Consider the following 16,404-nt stretch of genomic DNA (forward strand, 5'->3'; position numbering starts at 1 on the left):
AAGTGATTCGTGAAATAGTGTGTGTATTGTCAGTGAAAAGCGCTGCAATATGTCTTTGATATTACACATTTGGGCAATTCCACGTTAATGTTACGTTAGTCTGTACTTAACTATGTATTTCACTAAAAAATGCAACATTTTAACTCGGTTTTTGGTAGATTGTTATGTGACTAACATAAGGCTACTGTGGAAGTGCCCATTTTGGTTACAACGACATTCGTTTATAACGACACTATTTTTAGGTCCTTTTGATGATGTTATAACCAAGTTCTACTATATAATGAGGAGCTTCATAACGTGTATTCTTCTCCAAGGCAAGGCGGATGAGATGGGTAGGGGATGTAGCACGAATGGGGGAGAAGAGGAATGCATATAAGATATTGGTGGGAAAGCCTGAAGGAGAGAGACCACTGGGAAGACCAAGATGTAGATGGGTGGACAATATTAAAATATATCTTAGATAGGACAGGATTGCATCGATTGTATTAGTCTGGCTCAGGATATGGACCAGTGAAGGGTTCTTGTGAACAAGGTAATGAACCTTGGGGTTCCATAAAATGCTGGGAAGTTCATGGGTGGTTACACAAGTGGCAGCTTCTCAAGAAGGGCTCAGCTCTATGAGTGAATGCTGTTAGGGGCACGTGGTAGAGTAGCTGGTTGAGGCACTATGCTACAAGCCAGAAGGCTGCAGGTTCGAGTTCTGATGAGTTCCCCTCCCCCATTTACTTAATCCTTCCAGCCACACCATGACCCTTGGGTAAACTCATCCTCTAACAGAAACGAGCGCCAGGTATCTCCCTGGGGATAAGGGCGGCTGGTGTGTAAGGCTGAAAACCTTACCACCATCTGTGAGCCAACTGTCTAGAGAAAATGTGGGAGCCCTGATGTCTCACAACCCTATGGGCCTGCTCACCCTATTACAGGGACAGCTTTACCTTCGTGCTGGTAACGGTAATCAAGAAATTACTGCCTCTGAAACATATTCATACTGATGCAATACTCTATGGATAAATCATAGTTCCCAAATTTTTCACCTTCTGTAACATATTGTTGCGTGTCGGGCGTATAACGCGACAAATAACTTCACGCCGTATTTGGTATAGCGAATTTTATTTCACATTCGCACTTACAATCACCCAAATTACAGATTTACAATTACTGCTACCTGCAGTATCACAAATAGTACACTCCAAATGCCAGAATACAACTGACTAGTTGCTGGCTAACTCGGAACTAACTCGGAGGTAGCTCCAGGACTAACTGTGAATAGCCTTCGCTGCGCCTCATGTAGCCTCGATCGGACAATACAGAAAATGGCCACGTAATAAGCACCCTTGTTGCCTGGCGCTGTGTTGCTAGCAACGCTAGCGGCAGTAACCGCTGTTACTACCGTCGTCTCTCGCAATCCTGGTTACCCACGCTGCCTAGCAACCCACGGTACACTTGGTGACGTCATTGCTGTTGACTCGCGTTGCCTAGTGACCAGGATGCTAGGACTCGGCTAACTTCAGCTCACTTCGGCTTCGCTCGGCGCATCACGGATGGCGGGGGGTGGGGGGAGGGGCGTCATCCATAGCTCAACATGTCACAATATTGACCTTTCTTCCTGAATATGCTCGTAATACTATTCACATAATTTTCATTTTATAGTTGGATAAAGTCAGTATTATATAAAAATATGAGACCATGTTTCATTACCACAAAAAACAACTAAGAAAATGGTTATTTCATTTATCTTACCCTTTAGTATTTTAGAAATTACACGGAATGATAATTTGTTAACAGAACACTAACAAGCACAAAAGACATGAACAACATGAAAGCTGTTAAATATTGTCACAGTGCAATATACTTACAGCAGCAACAGAAGGGATCTCAGTCTGGTCGGGTGATGGATGGGTAACATCAGCTCCTACTATCATAACTGGGCGCTGCAAACATTTTGGCCTGGCAATAAAGTAGAGTGATCTTGAAAATTTAAACCTAACCCTGTGGCTCTGGCTTATGAAATACTTCTGAACAATACAGGAATAGAATGAGGATTGGATTTTGGAACTATTATGTCTTCTCAGTTGGTATATAATTTTGGCTTTTCCTTATATATGGTTGTACCTAACAATACCTCAGTAACGTCCATCCACAGTTCATCTTGGTGGCAGTGAAATAATATTTCTTTCATTTGCGCTGATATTTCCAGAAATAACTCCAGCCCCAATGTACGTGGGGCAATCCAAAAGTTTCCGAAATTTGAATTTTGTGCGCGAATGGTTATGAGTACATCGAAATACCGCTAGGTGTCTCCTCACACATCCTTCCTGAATCAGTGTGGCAAGCGGCGTCGAGTTGAGTGGTTGGATTTATTGTTGGTGAACGTATTTCCATTGTTGTGTTTCTGCGAGTTTGTGGTTTTTCGATGGCTGACCTGAGAGAGCAGTGTGTCTGTATAAAGTTTTGTTTCAAAGTTGGGAAAACTGCTGCAGAAAAGCACCAAATGTTGAAGCAAGCTTTTGGTGAAAACAGTTTAGGCCAGACACAAACTTACAACTGGTATAAGCGTTTTAAAAATGGCTGAACACTGACTGATTATGAGGATCGTTCGGGATGGCCATCAACGGGCAAAACACCAGAAAATGTTGCGAAAGTTAGGGATCTGATTCTGTAAGATCGTAGACCAACCATCAAAGACCTCTGTGACACCTTGGGACCAAATTATGGTTCATGTCAACGAATTTTGTCAGAGGAACTGAACATGAGGAGGATTGCGGTGAAGTTTGTGAAACGACTGCTGCAAAATGAACAGAAGCAGCATCTCTTGGAAGTCTGCAGGGAACTTCAGCAACAGCTTCAAGAGGATCCAAACTTTCTTTCGAAGGTTATCACTGGTGACGAAAGTTGGGTTTATGGCTACGACCCTGAAAGCAAGCAGCAATCGTCGGAATGGAAGAGTCCTTCTTCACCTCGGCCAAAAAGAGCTAGACAAGTCAAGAGCAACATTAAGTCCATGTTCATCTGTTTTTTTTTATATTGACGGGATTGTTCATAAGGAGTTCGTCCCTCCTGGCCAGACAGTCAATAAAGAGTTCTATCATGATGTTCTAAGGCGTTTGAGGGAGAACATGAGGAGAAAACGTCCATAGAAGTGGCGCACGAACGACTGGGTACAACATCATGACAATGCATGACCGCATACGGCTTACATTGTGCAGGAATTTTTGGCTAAAAACAAGATGGCAGTTATTCCCCACCCACCATACTCGCCAGACTTAGCTCCATGCGACTTCTTTCTCTTCCCCAAGATGAAAATAGTTGAAGGGGCGAAGATTTGATATAGTTGAGGAAATTAAAGTCGAAACGCAGACTGTACTAAACACCCTAACAAAGAAAGACTTCCAGGATGCATTTGAAAAGTGGCATAAACGCTGGGAATGGTGTATGCGCTCCCAAGGGGACTACTTTGAAGGTGATGGTGCAGAATAAGATCTAGGTAAGATGTAATAGTTTTTATTAATATATTTTGGGAACTTTTGGATTGCACCACGTATTTAAATGTACCCCAAATCTCAAGCTCAAATGCTTAATTATTCATAACAAAGTTTTTATAATATACAATGCAGTGCATAAACCATGTTCCCACTACATTACTGCCAGCAGTCTCTCTTCACTACAGACAGACGTTGCTCAAAATACAGACACATCTCACTGCTACATATTTCTGTGGATCTCGATTACTTCTACTGCAAATATTTTATGCCAAACAGGCCATTTATAAACATATTACATAAATGTAAACTTTTATTCAGACGAAGAAAATGTTTCCATTTGCTTTAATTTTACCTGTATTTGATACATGAAATGTGATGATATTCACTCCTATGAGCATCCACAGTGACCTTACACAATTCACTTAATCCAGTTCTCTTTACTGTTATGTACTTTTGGGAAACCATGATAGGATGTCACTAGTTACAAGTTCTCATGTTAATGTTACATTTGGATCATGCAGTCACTCTCTCTCCCATTTATTGGTTGTGCTCTTGACACCGAAGAGCAAAACATTTGCCATAATTACTGAAACCGATTATAACACAGACCAAGAAGTGCACAAATATATTCCTGAGACATTCAAGAATAACATGCAAAGTTCAAGCATATGGTACTGATGTTTGTACGACAAAGTCCCTAATATCAGGGAAGGCCCTGAACATCTGCCCATTTGGATGAAAAGGTCCTAGTTATGGGAGGTGAAGATATATCCAAAATTAATGGTGGAACTTGGTTTACGGGCATCTTTACCAGAAATACAGGGTGAATCGTATAGAACCAGCCTGATGAATTTGCTAATAATTCCGCAGGTGATGCATATAACTGCTCACAATTATGACATAATAATCCGTGGGCCATGCTGAGTCAAATGGCACGTGCAGGCGACAGTCATGGAGTACACTGTTGAACAGTGAGCGTTTCTAGTGCCTACTTGAAAACGGCGGACACTTTCAACACCTGCTCTGATCACAGAACACGATCCAAGATAAGATATGTGTAAATTACTTTAATATCTGTATGGTATATTTTATATTACAGCTCATTTCGTTGGGCCGGTTCTATATAAATCATCCTGTATAAGTCATAGAGGCTTCAGTTTACTGGCATTTCAGGGAACCTCTCAGTTCAAGGCGAAGTGACTAAAAACTAGCATAACACCAATATTTACAGTTCTGATCTATACAAAGGAGTAAGGAATCTGGAATTCTAATTGGTGAATATGTGATCAACAGCAAAACAAATTACAATTCAAGTCCATTTTCAAGGCCAGCATTCCCAGTTTTCATCTGAACAGCAGTAATGAAGTAGGTAGAGAAGATATTCTCAAACCAACAGTTATGAATGGGAGTTCCCATGAAATTATTAATTATAATGCAGTTAGAGTAGTAATCTTTGTGACATCCAAAACTCAAATTGTCAAGAGTACAATATTTCCACACTGCAACACAAAAAATTCACTTGCACATCTCCTGGATAGACAAAGAATAAGACTGACCACACTTTGATAGACAAGAGATGGCATTTGCATGCACACGATGTCTGATCTTTCAGGGAAGTGGACTGTAATACCGATCACTCTCTAGTTGTTGCAAAATTTAAGAGACTGGCAGTAAGTAAACATGCAATGCAAAAGTTTTATATGGAGAGATTCAGTCTCAAGAATGTATATGAGGCAGAGGGTAAACCCAGTATCACATTTAAATATCAAACAGGTTCTCTGCTTTGGAAAACTTAGATTATGGTGTGGATAGTAGCACAGCCTGGGAAAATATTAGATAATACAAAAACTTCAGAGTGAGTGAGTCTCGTTATTACGAACTGAAGCAGCGTAACCCATGGTTTGGCAAAGGAAACAAGCCTAACTGCAATGGCTATAAAATCCAAGCCAAACGAATGATGATAATGTGAAGAATTAAGACATGAAGATAGCAAGAAAAATAGGCAGGGTTGGTATGGATTGGATTTATCTGGCTCAGGAAAAGGACTAGTGGTGGGTTCCCATGAACGTGGTAACGAATCTTCAGGTTCCATAAAATGTTGGAAAATTCTTGAGCAGCTTAGTGACTGATGGCTTCTCAAAGAGGACTCAGCCTCATGGAGTGACTTTGTCAAAGGGTTACTGAAACATAACAGTGAACTACAGACATCACCATTTGGCTGCTGTTCAGTCATTCTGTCTTGAAAAAAGAAAAAGCTAGGCTCTCTAGAATACAGATGAATTAGACAACCACAACGCTCTGTCCCAATTCAAGAATGGAAAAAAAGATTAACAACAAACTGCCACAAAAGCCTGAATACTTACATATTACACAAATGACTTACCGTGATATTGGAGCCAATGTGTGGTTTACACCATTCAGTTTTGAATTGACTTTCAGCAGAATGTTGGAACATGTAGCAGGATTCATACGTGACATTGTTCTTGCCTTCACACACTGAGTCAATATGCCAATATTCAGTTCTGCTACTTGTTTCACTTTAGCTGCAGCAGAAATGTAAGAAATTCAATCAGAAGTACTTCCAGTATCAAAATATGCTGTTTGCTTCAACCTTTTATTGCCAGTGTAAATAATATAGGCTTATATATGCCTGGCAGATATGCATTAGCTATTTTCTACCTAACTTCCAAAATTTAGGCTTCTATTCAATATTTCATCACTGTGAAAACAGAAACACGTGCTTTCAGCTTCACCCTTATGGATTATAAACATAATGCTTCATTTTCCAAGCATCTAAACTCTTCAAAAATAGTGTGTAAAGAAGCACAATGGACTAAAATTAACTCCAATTAATTTCGTTGTAATGATTTGAGAAGTGGCAATCTGAGAGAATACATGTGAAGTATTGACCCACTGCTAGGTAACAGGCCAATAAACATGCATTTTCTACAACAGAGGAGCAGCGTTTTTTGCGGTCCGTGCATGGATTGTTGCCAAGCACGCACTAGGCATGTTCTCACATACATGGTGATGTCACACAACAGTGAAGAGCATGTGTTTACTGTGATGTGTTGTCCTTGCCGTGTCTATAAAAGAGAGTCAAATTCCAAGGCTAGCAGCTGCAGGAGTACACATTTTAATATTATCCACCCATGTCTTGGTCTTTTTCCTTATGGTTTTCTCACCAATATCCTACATGCATTCATCTCTGCCCCATTTGTGCTACATGCCCTGCCGATCTAATCACACATAATAAGTTCTACCTGGCCCTGAGCATGCCACAAATGTGTACAGTGTGTATCAAGGTAATGTTAAATACATATTTAACGACAATTCTAGATGGATGAGTGGTAACTTCACACTCCAGCCATTGTACCCTCAAGGAAGCTACTAGACTAGGCAGCTTTGTTTTGAGAACTGAGGAGTAAATATTCATCTGTGCTCCCAGATCAGTGCTTCTAGAGCTTTCAAGAAGTGTGATGTATTCAAGGATTGGTTTTCAGTAGTGAATTATCAATTAGGAAGTCAGTGTCGAATTGTCATATTTCTTTATAAGTTTAAAATTCAGCGTCAGACTCACATACAGGGTGTTTCACGACTTTAGGGCATAACTGCAGGAGGTGATTTCCTAGGTCTTTGTGATCAAAAAAGTTCATATAAACATGTGTCCGATTTTGGACAGTTATGGAGTTATGACCATTTTAAACTCAGAATAGAAGGTAACGATTACTGACAATAAACGGAACAAAATAATAAACCAGCATAATACATGACACATTTAAAGTATGAATGTAAAGTTAACTTCGTGAAATTACCTTTAATTTGAATTTATTGGTGCTTAAAGCTGATTTTCGAAAATGCCACCGCAGGCTGCAACACAGGTTGCCGCTCGGTTGTGAACCGCGCCGGACATACCAACCCTCCCCGCCTTAGGTACATTTCAAGTGTTGAGATAACGAGAGCGCTCTGTCTGTAGCTGGCTAAAAATAGCAACCGGCCAGCTGACAGATGCGGTTCACACGATGGCGTGTACGGGAATGAAAAAACGGTCATAACTCCGTAACTGCCCAAAATCAGACACATGTTTATATGAACTTTTTTGATCACAAAGACCTAGGAAATCACCTCCTGCAGTTATGCCCTAAAGTCGTGAAACACCCTGTATTTCTTTATACATCATTTTTACTTTGTGTCTTGGAAGAGGTATGAACCTACTGAGCCAGTATTACTTTGTGAGTAAAAGGCATCTTCGCCACTGACTATCGGTATCAGTGTTGGACTGGCACTCTTTTCGACTAGTATTATAATTACTTTGCATCACTATTTTGTGAGTATTACTAACAGGTGAGAGTGTCGCTTGTCAATCAACATAATTTATTTGATTTTGCTGGAACTCCTCTCCCCCAGGATAATTCTTCAATCGCACAAGGCGAATATCACGGTCAGTGGCATTTCTCAGGGGAGGCCAAGGTTATCTGGGGCCCAACTGAGTCAACTGGATGGGAAACCTTCACAACACTGGTCAACCAAAGGGAAACAGACGCTGTGTGTGTTCGCTAAATAACAAAAGCAGAAGCACCATTTTCTATTGTAAAAAGTGTGATGTTGTGCTATGTGTAGTGGACTGCTTCAAGAAGTGGCACATGCGCGTCAGAGAGTGAGGTCTCGTAAACTGGGAAGTGATGCAGTTCAAACTCGTGTACAGTCTGAACAAAATATTATTGTATATAGTGATTATATTTACAATATCACCAAGTCTCAAGGTTGAAAAATGACTACAAGTAAGTCCTCTGGAGTTTCATAACATAATAAAGATCATATTTTGCATTTCATGACAAAATAATCACAGTTAATTTTCGTTTCTAAAAATTGCTCTTTTGTGTATATGTGGAAAAATGTTACTGTCTTTCAGATTGTTTTTAGTTTGTATTTCTATGTTGCACAGAACGGAAAATATATAGTTTTTTCTGAAAGTTTGCAATGTTAAAAGACTTAGGGCGATTTAAATTCCGGCCGCAGAGGGCTGCTGGCAATTTAAAAGTCCATACGTTAGAGGTTAAACAAATTACAAACAACAGAGATCACAAAACTGGGAAAGACCATTGAAGAGACTGACTGTAAAAGAGATCTTTATCTCTACTGCTGGGGACCGCTGAAAAGCTTGTTTCTGCTCTGTAAGTCTGGTGAGCAGCTTTGCAATGTTGGTGAAGCTGGAGATAAACCACCTGTAGTATGTATGTAGGTCCAGAGAGCTCCTGTGGTCATGCTTGTCCCTCAGTGCACATGCATGTGCCCTCCCCGCACGCATGCACCTCTGCATGTGTGTCACATAAAACATCAATTATTAAACATGTAAAAATCATATTATATTGATTTTGTGAGCATAACACCAGATATGTTAAAATTGCACTCCCACTGGAGTTATCTCAGTGAATGTCCTATCATGGAAAGGACACGAGCTGGTGCTCCATCATGTAACAGATACATCTGAGAGGCTTGACCAATGCCGAGACACATCAGGATAACTTCTTCCCTCAAGATGGCTCTAGAGGAAAACTGCCAGATCTGTATTGTAGGTTTTACATGTCATAGCTTGTTGCCATGTGTTGTCAACTTGTCTCCCCATGCCATACATGTGATGCAGTTATCAGAACCCCGTTATACGAGTGGACTTTGTCTGCAGCTGGCTCTTTGGCAGCAGTGTCACTCGCCTTGCTCCTGGGGATACCCCAGGCACACAACAGAAGAAAACAGGAGCCTTTCTTGTACCAGTGAGAAAGTTGGTAGAGTATGTGAATTGTGGTTATGTGATCAGGTATTTGATACAAGTATACTTTAATGGCACTATGTAAGTCTGTGCAGATCAAAAAGTGTGTCTTGGTGTAACAACTAATGTAATGGCTCAGCATACTGAATACAGTTTTGCTGTGGCTAAAATCATGTTGGTGAAATCTGAAAATATGACCATCAGCAGCAAATGTGAAAACAGCTGATACACTGACTACGGATCTGCTTATATATATAACGGTGTCATTGGAATAAACAGAGGTCACCTCAACAAAGTAATGTCTGTATATAAAGTGAATGGTGTTACGCCTTTTTGTTATGAACAATATACAGATCACAAGTATCTAGAACAAGAAGCCACAGTGAAAGTGAGGTATGTCTGAGACAATACATGTCAACTTAATATGGAGATTTCCTAGAAGTTCTTGGAAACACACTCCCACTGGTCAAGGAGCTACAGTGTTGGTCTCATACTTGTAATGAAGAGTCATAAAGAAAGTATACTATAAGATGGCTGATGAAACTGTGTTGCAAGTGGGGCTACATAACTGCAGAGCAGGAGGTCCCTCTGCAGGGAAAGTGGTAGTTCCTTCAGATTCCATAGAAACACTTACACAGTGACTGTGTAGAAAGTGCCAGTTTCAAGATTAATCTCAGCATTATGGATGGGATTTAAATACATAATTTGGACTTGGAAGCAGAACCATAAACGAAATTACCATTGATAACTTTTGAGCAAATCAGGACATGGTAAAGCCAAAGCATTACTGTTCTGTCTCTGTAGCAGAGGCATTACTCATTAGGGATCATCTGGTAGTGCTAATGATATCTGTTGCTATAATAAAGTTTTATAGGCTACTCATTCCATTCTAGTTACAGTGTAACACAAATGGGCTACTAACCTTCTCAACATTTATGTTGCGTCCACATGGTTCAACTGGCCAAGATATGCATTATTTCAATAACACTGCTGCTATTCCTGAGTTAGGATCTCACCTCTAGCACTGCAGTATCAGGGAATTTAAAATTCTCTACTCCAAAATGATGAAAATTAAAAACATAATGTATCTTTCTAAGCGCTGAGTCCCTTACCGTAGCAATCTCCTTTGTCTGGAATAACCACGACAACGAGCTGAACTTTGTTCTTCATTCTTTTAAAGAATTCCATCAGCTCATTTGTATTTCTTGTTGGAGAAGGCATACTGTATGGGCTCAAAGCAGGGCCAATGTCCATTCCCAAACTTCTTCCCATTTTCTGCATTTCACCTTCAAAATGCCTACAACATAAATGTATCAATATTATATTTAGGCATCCTATTGCACTCTATACAATATAGGACATAAACACCGTCCCAAGTGCAACAATTTATTGTAGTTCTTTTGTCTTTCCCTCTTCTACACTACGTTTCGGCCGCAAACGGCCATCATCCGGGGACTCAAATCACATACTAAATGCGGGACATGCATACGGAACAACAACAGATGTCATGGAAATTGTAACAATGGGAAAGAAGGGTAGACATTTGAATACATTAGAAAAATACCATATATATAAAATAAGTAAGAAGGACCTACACATGAATGACACACACATAGAAACACACAATCCCATATTTCAAACGATACGCAAAATCTATACAGACTAATGGTACCTCCCTCTCCCCACTACCCATCCCCCCCTACGCTCACCAACATATAACACAGCACACGTAGTAAAGATAAGCAGCGGCAGGCACACAGGGAGCCTACACAAAGTAAGTACAAATAACAATATAAACACATAAGAAAACATAATGCACATAAGATAATAATACAAATATCTGTATATTACAGATAACAGTGCTGAAAACAAGAAGTAGCCGCTGCAGCACTACAGACATAGGGCGAGTAACCCTGAGAATTTTTATTTTTAAAAGAATTTTAAAATCTTCAGTTCTAATTAAAAAATTCAATTCAATTCAATTCAATTCATGTTAAATAAACATGAACTGAATTGAATTTTTAAATTAGAACTGAAGATTTTAAAAGTGCCAGTTCATAATAATCAAAATTGATGAGTGTAAGTAACAAAGACAATGCACAAATCAGACAGATATCAGCGAAGTAGACTCTAATAAATCAAAACCTGTTAGTAATGACGAAAAGAACAATTGGGAAGACTCATGGTTTTAAGTTTTAAACTAAGTGCAGTGTAACAGCTACGTAAGTGTATACACCTGATGATGGCCGTTTGAGGCCGAAACATGTAGTGTAGAAGAGGGCAAGACAAAAGAACTACAATAAATTGTTGCACTTAGGATGGTGTTTATGTCATATATAAATGTATCAGATTACACATTATTAGAGGATTGGATACCCTACACAGAAGAATCACAGTTACCTTATATAATTCAATATTCACACAAATTTTCCCAAAATGTTATGATAAAAACTTCTGAGTAGATGTTTACATGATTTATATAAACAGCCCATTATGGAAAACATAAACTTGTCTACCTGACCCATCTCCAAAGAAAGTGCAAAGAGTTCAAAACAATTCTTCACACCTTCCATTTAATTGCGGTTTATGTAACATCAGTAGCTTGGACTACAGAGAATTAAATGCTACGTTGTCAGTGAACAATGAACCAGATAGTTTGTGGCAGGAAGTGGCATTTATTCAGGCGACTAAGTATACAAAATGGGGAGGAATGTTGGTATCCCATAAAATTAAAATCAGGTACCTTCCAAGTATGAATTAGGCTGCCGGTAAGTGCCTGTTAATATTCTCTTCTGATTTTACATAGACATATAAAGCATTTTTTTTGTAATGCCATTTTACTAACCTCAAATTATCTTCTCTTGTATATCTGTCTAAATTCAGGATAATCCAGTGTGTCAACTTGTTACAGCTCAAAAATGATTTTGGTCTCCACACGCCCTTCATGGGCATCACAATATTTCTTCTGTCCTGCAGTAAGAACGTTAATGTTAAGATCTTTCCAAGTCTCTTGTGACACACAACACACTTCTCCATTCAGATTATGGGTTGTGTTTACATTCTATAGCATATTATAAGATTGAAGCTTATAGAGCAACGTTACCTACTTCAAGATCTATAATCAACATACATCATATCTGAATATACTGAAAGGGAATCAATGGTCTGTGATCTTAATGCTAGATGAAGATGAATTTTTGTACAGTTCATTCAGACTGAAAGATGATTACTGAATAGAAACATGTATCCTACTGGAGTACTCATCTTGCAAACAGGTTCTTTGCGATTTTTCCCATGTCACTGAACCTGATATTCATTTATTGCACACACATATATATTCTTGCACAGCTAATTTCACTAAGATAACACTGTATAGTCAGTGGTCATACAGCATTTAATAGGAGGATGATAGTCATGAACTGAGAAACTGAATTAAGCTGTCATGGTCTATGGACCTATCCTGGTGAATGCCTGGAGGAAATGAAGGTAAATTATACAAGATGTCAGAACAGCTGGACTGCACATCAACAATGGAAGGCAGCATGAGAGTTATTATAACACACACAAAGGTCATTATAAAATTATGTCAGACACTGTTCATCATCTTAGGTATATTTAAATCACATGATATCTTGGAAGCTGGATCTGCTTCCATCATCAGGTTTAAAATGGGAAAACATCCTACTCAGCTGGGCCTGCTAGACAAGAGCTAGTCTGTAGCACTGCGCTTAACTTCTTAATTCTCTTTTTACTGTCAAATGTCAAAGTTCTGTGTGTAGAAATGAGAAATTTGAAATCAAACACCTGGAAGCATCAGCCCAAAACCCTGTGTTACCAGAATGCAAGGCAATAATCATAACATAAAGATAGCCAATAGATCTTTTGAAAATGTGCAAAGTAGAAATATTTGGAAATGACAGTAACAAATCTAAATTTGAACAGTTCTATCTTCTGAGATATAAAACCATGTAGTCTGCCAAAAATTAACTGACATTTTGGAGCATCATGTTGCCTCCTTCTTCAGGTTGAAGAATAAGCCAAGCAAGAAACCAGTGCAAAGCAGGCAGTGAGCAAATCTGAAGCATTAGAAAATGGAGCAGATTGAAATCAGGTAATGCTTGTTACCATTCAGTTTAGAACCTACTGTCTTGTATGCTGTCTAAAACCATTAAAATTAAAATAAACAAAACTGTAATTTTGCATGGCTGTGAAACTTGGTCTCTGGCATTAAGGGAAGAACAAAGACTTTGGGCAATTTAAGAAGAGGGTGCTGAGAATATTTGAACCAAAGAGGGATGGACTGGTAGGTGACTGGAGAAAAACTGCATGACAAGGAGCTCTGTACCTTGCACTCTTCACCAAACGTAATTATAATGATTAGGTCAAGGATGATGAGATGGACAGGGTATGCAGCATGCATGGAGAAGAGGAATACACATAGAATTTTGGTGGCAAAGCCAGAAGGGAAGATCTAGTTGTAGGTGGCAGAATACTATTAAAATGGATCTCTTAAAGAAACAGGATGAGGTGGTACGGGCTGGACTGATCTGGTTCAGGACAGGGACCAATTGAGGGCTGTCATGAACATGGTAATGAACTTTCAGGCTCCATAAAATACCGGGAAATTCTTCAGTAGCTAAATGACTGGTGGCTCTTCAAGGACTCAGCTCCATGGAGTTAGTTTCTTATTGTCAAATGTCATATGTCAGAGACAGAATTGCAAGCAGGAATCATAACAGAAACACCCCTTTATAGCAAATACCAACTCCTCTGGAGAATTCAGTACTGATAACTTATATCAAAGAATCACTATCTCTCTTGAAGAAACAGGAGTCATTTGGGTCTGACATCTACGTTTGATTGGCTGATCCACTGATAGAGACTAGCTATGTCTAATGGACGAATTCCATGCTTACACCTGCCAACAGAAGCATATCTAGCTCTTCACACACTGTACCAATTAAATGCACAGAAGAAGACATACAATTTCCAGTATAATTTTATGATGAAAAACAGACCAAGACAATGAACAATGCTCAACATAAATTTTATAATAAAAAACAGACCACTGTCACAAACCTTTAGGGGACAATAACACAAAAAGACGTTACATTATATCTCATCAGAATCAAAAATTTCTATATTATAATGTATGTCGGTAATCTCCCTCACACATATTTCCTTATCAAGAAATTTTTGGCATGTGATCCCTTCACACATAGCTTTAGATGATTCTGAAATATATACTCACCGCTTGAATATTGTATTGTAATTGTGGTGCCTCCAGTATACGGGCCTCTACTTTTTCAAATCGATCACTGACTGACAGACCAAACTCTTTCACGCAGGGGTCATCATTGAATCCCACCATCCTCATCTGAAACAGAATCATAATTTATTCTGATCACCGACTATGTTTAACCCTTCAGTGCTGGGCTCCGTACCTGGCACGCCAGTGGCTTCTGTCACATGTCGCTGAAGTCAGTACGGGGGATGCGTATTGTGGCTCTAGTTTCAGCTCGTATTCTGAACCTTTGTTGTTCATGTAAAGTAATGCTTTTGGTATGAAATTAAAGAGGAAATTTGGGGCTATCATTCTGTATATTTGTTGTCCCATTTTGAACTTCCTGCAGGTGTTATAATACATTTGAATTCTTTAAAAAACTTTTCTATTTCAACACTTGGTGCACTTGTTACCATACAAACCTATCTCTGCCTAGGGGAACTGTTATGAACTAAATATTGTCACGTGTTGGGTATATCATGTGACAAATAACTTCACGTAGGTCAAGGATGTAGCAAATTTATTGCATACTCCTTTGCTTTTACACTTATACAATTCACAGTTATACAATCTTAGTCTTATACAATATAGTATCTCAATTGCTGTTCAACTATACGTGTATTACATATGTTATTCCATTCACACAAGGTCCTGTGGTGTGAGCTTGTGTGAATGACAATGAACATTTAGGTTCATAAAAGGTGGGGAATTTTTTTACCTGAATGCCACTGGTTTCGCAAGAAGAACTCTTACATGGAGTGATTGCTATGTAAAACTTTTATCCACGATTCTAGCCCGCACAAGTTGACATGTGTAAATAAGTTTTGGAAGCTTCATGATTACAGTTCATCTCTATAATCCAGCTGTGCTCTAGTCCAACATTTCGAGTGATTTGGCATCAGGCACCAGGCAAGTGTCTGTGACTTCACGCAAGTTTCTACAGGCAGCAAAGGCTGATGTGTGTTCAGTCGAGCTTCACAAACTGATTTCTTAAACTCTCATTAGTACAGCGTTTCAGTTCTTCAATACTATACATTCCTGTACAGTAACATGTGCTGAAGATATCCAGTTCTGACAAATACAAATATTAAATGTAAGATTTGAGGTTTTCACGGCGGTGACTATGAAGAAAGCAGTCTTCTGGGATGTAGCACCGTGTAGATGTGGTGTTAACCGACGTTTCGGAGGAACGTATAGCCTCTTTCTTTAGGGCAGAAGGAAAAATAAGAAAATCCGCAAGCAAAGGGACCATGAGAACCGGTACAAGCAATCTGCTTTATAGTTTGTGAAGTCACATTATAAAAAGAGCCTCCTATGCAGTGTAATGAGCCAAAATGATAGCACTCAATGTCTGAAATGAACAGACATCAAAGACGTAATTTTAAAGCAGTGTAGATCAATACACCGATTCTATATACATTTCTGAATGTAGCGTGAAAATTAGAAAAACAAAACTCCAGTTTTTCCAATTTATTACACTTTAAGTGAAATGTTGCACTCTCTAATTTAAATATCCTCTGGCATAGGAGGTGAGTAAGAATTTAAATGCCAACCAGAGGTGAAGGGTAAATGACACACAAGGTCTGTAAATGAATGAAAAGGAATCGGTTAAAACGCTGGATTTGTGCCTCCATACCTTGAACACAGTATCATATAAGTCTACCACAGAGAATGCTGGGATTTCAGGCACCTGTAGCTTAGGAATAAAAACAGCTATGATAGTGCTGTTTGCAACATTTCACAATGAGCATTATCCGTAGTTCTGCATANCGCAAGTAAAAAAGTTATAAGGTGTGCAACATTTCACAACGAGCATTATCCACAGCTCTGCATACATCCCACCTATAGTCCACTAACTGCTGGACACATTT

The 16,404-nt window shown here is 39.1% G+C and overlaps 1 protein-coding gene across 3 annotated transcripts in view; it reads right to left on the reverse strand.

Annotated features, from left to right (window-relative positions):
• The window catches only part of LOC111871784 (protein argonaute-3), a 32,907-nt gene extending 18,286 nt beyond the window's left edge, over nucleotides 1–14,621 (reverse strand). For 2 of the 3 annotated variants that reach the window (XM_023865109.2, XM_023865108.2), the window contains exons 1-5: nucleotides 14,501–14,621; nucleotides 12,095–12,219; nucleotides 10,362–10,546; nucleotides 5,866–6,025; nucleotides 1,857–1,947 (exon numbers count right to left, since the gene is read on the reverse strand). In XM_023865109.2, the coding sequence (XP_023720877.1) occupies nucleotides 1,857–1,947; nucleotides 5,866–6,025; nucleotides 10,362–10,546; nucleotides 12,095–12,219; nucleotides 14,501–14,620 (681 nt within the window). In that variant the 5' untranslated portion in view covers nucleotide 14,621. Of the gene's footprint in view, nucleotides 1–1,856; nucleotides 1,948–5,865; nucleotides 6,026–10,361; nucleotides 10,547–12,094; nucleotides 12,222–14,500 lie in introns of all 3 variants that reach the window. The other variant, XM_033754410.1, reaches the window with a different exon arrangement.
• Nucleotides 14,622–16,404: the final 1,783 nt, after the last annotated feature.

This window comes from Cryptotermes secundus, unplaced genomic scaffold (genome assembly GCF_002891405.2).
Source record: "Cryptotermes secundus unplaced genomic scaffold, Csec_1.0 scaffold846, whole genome shotgun sequence".
Taxonomy (NCBI): domain Eukaryota; kingdom Metazoa; phylum Arthropoda; class Insecta; order Blattodea; family Kalotermitidae; genus Cryptotermes; species Cryptotermes secundus.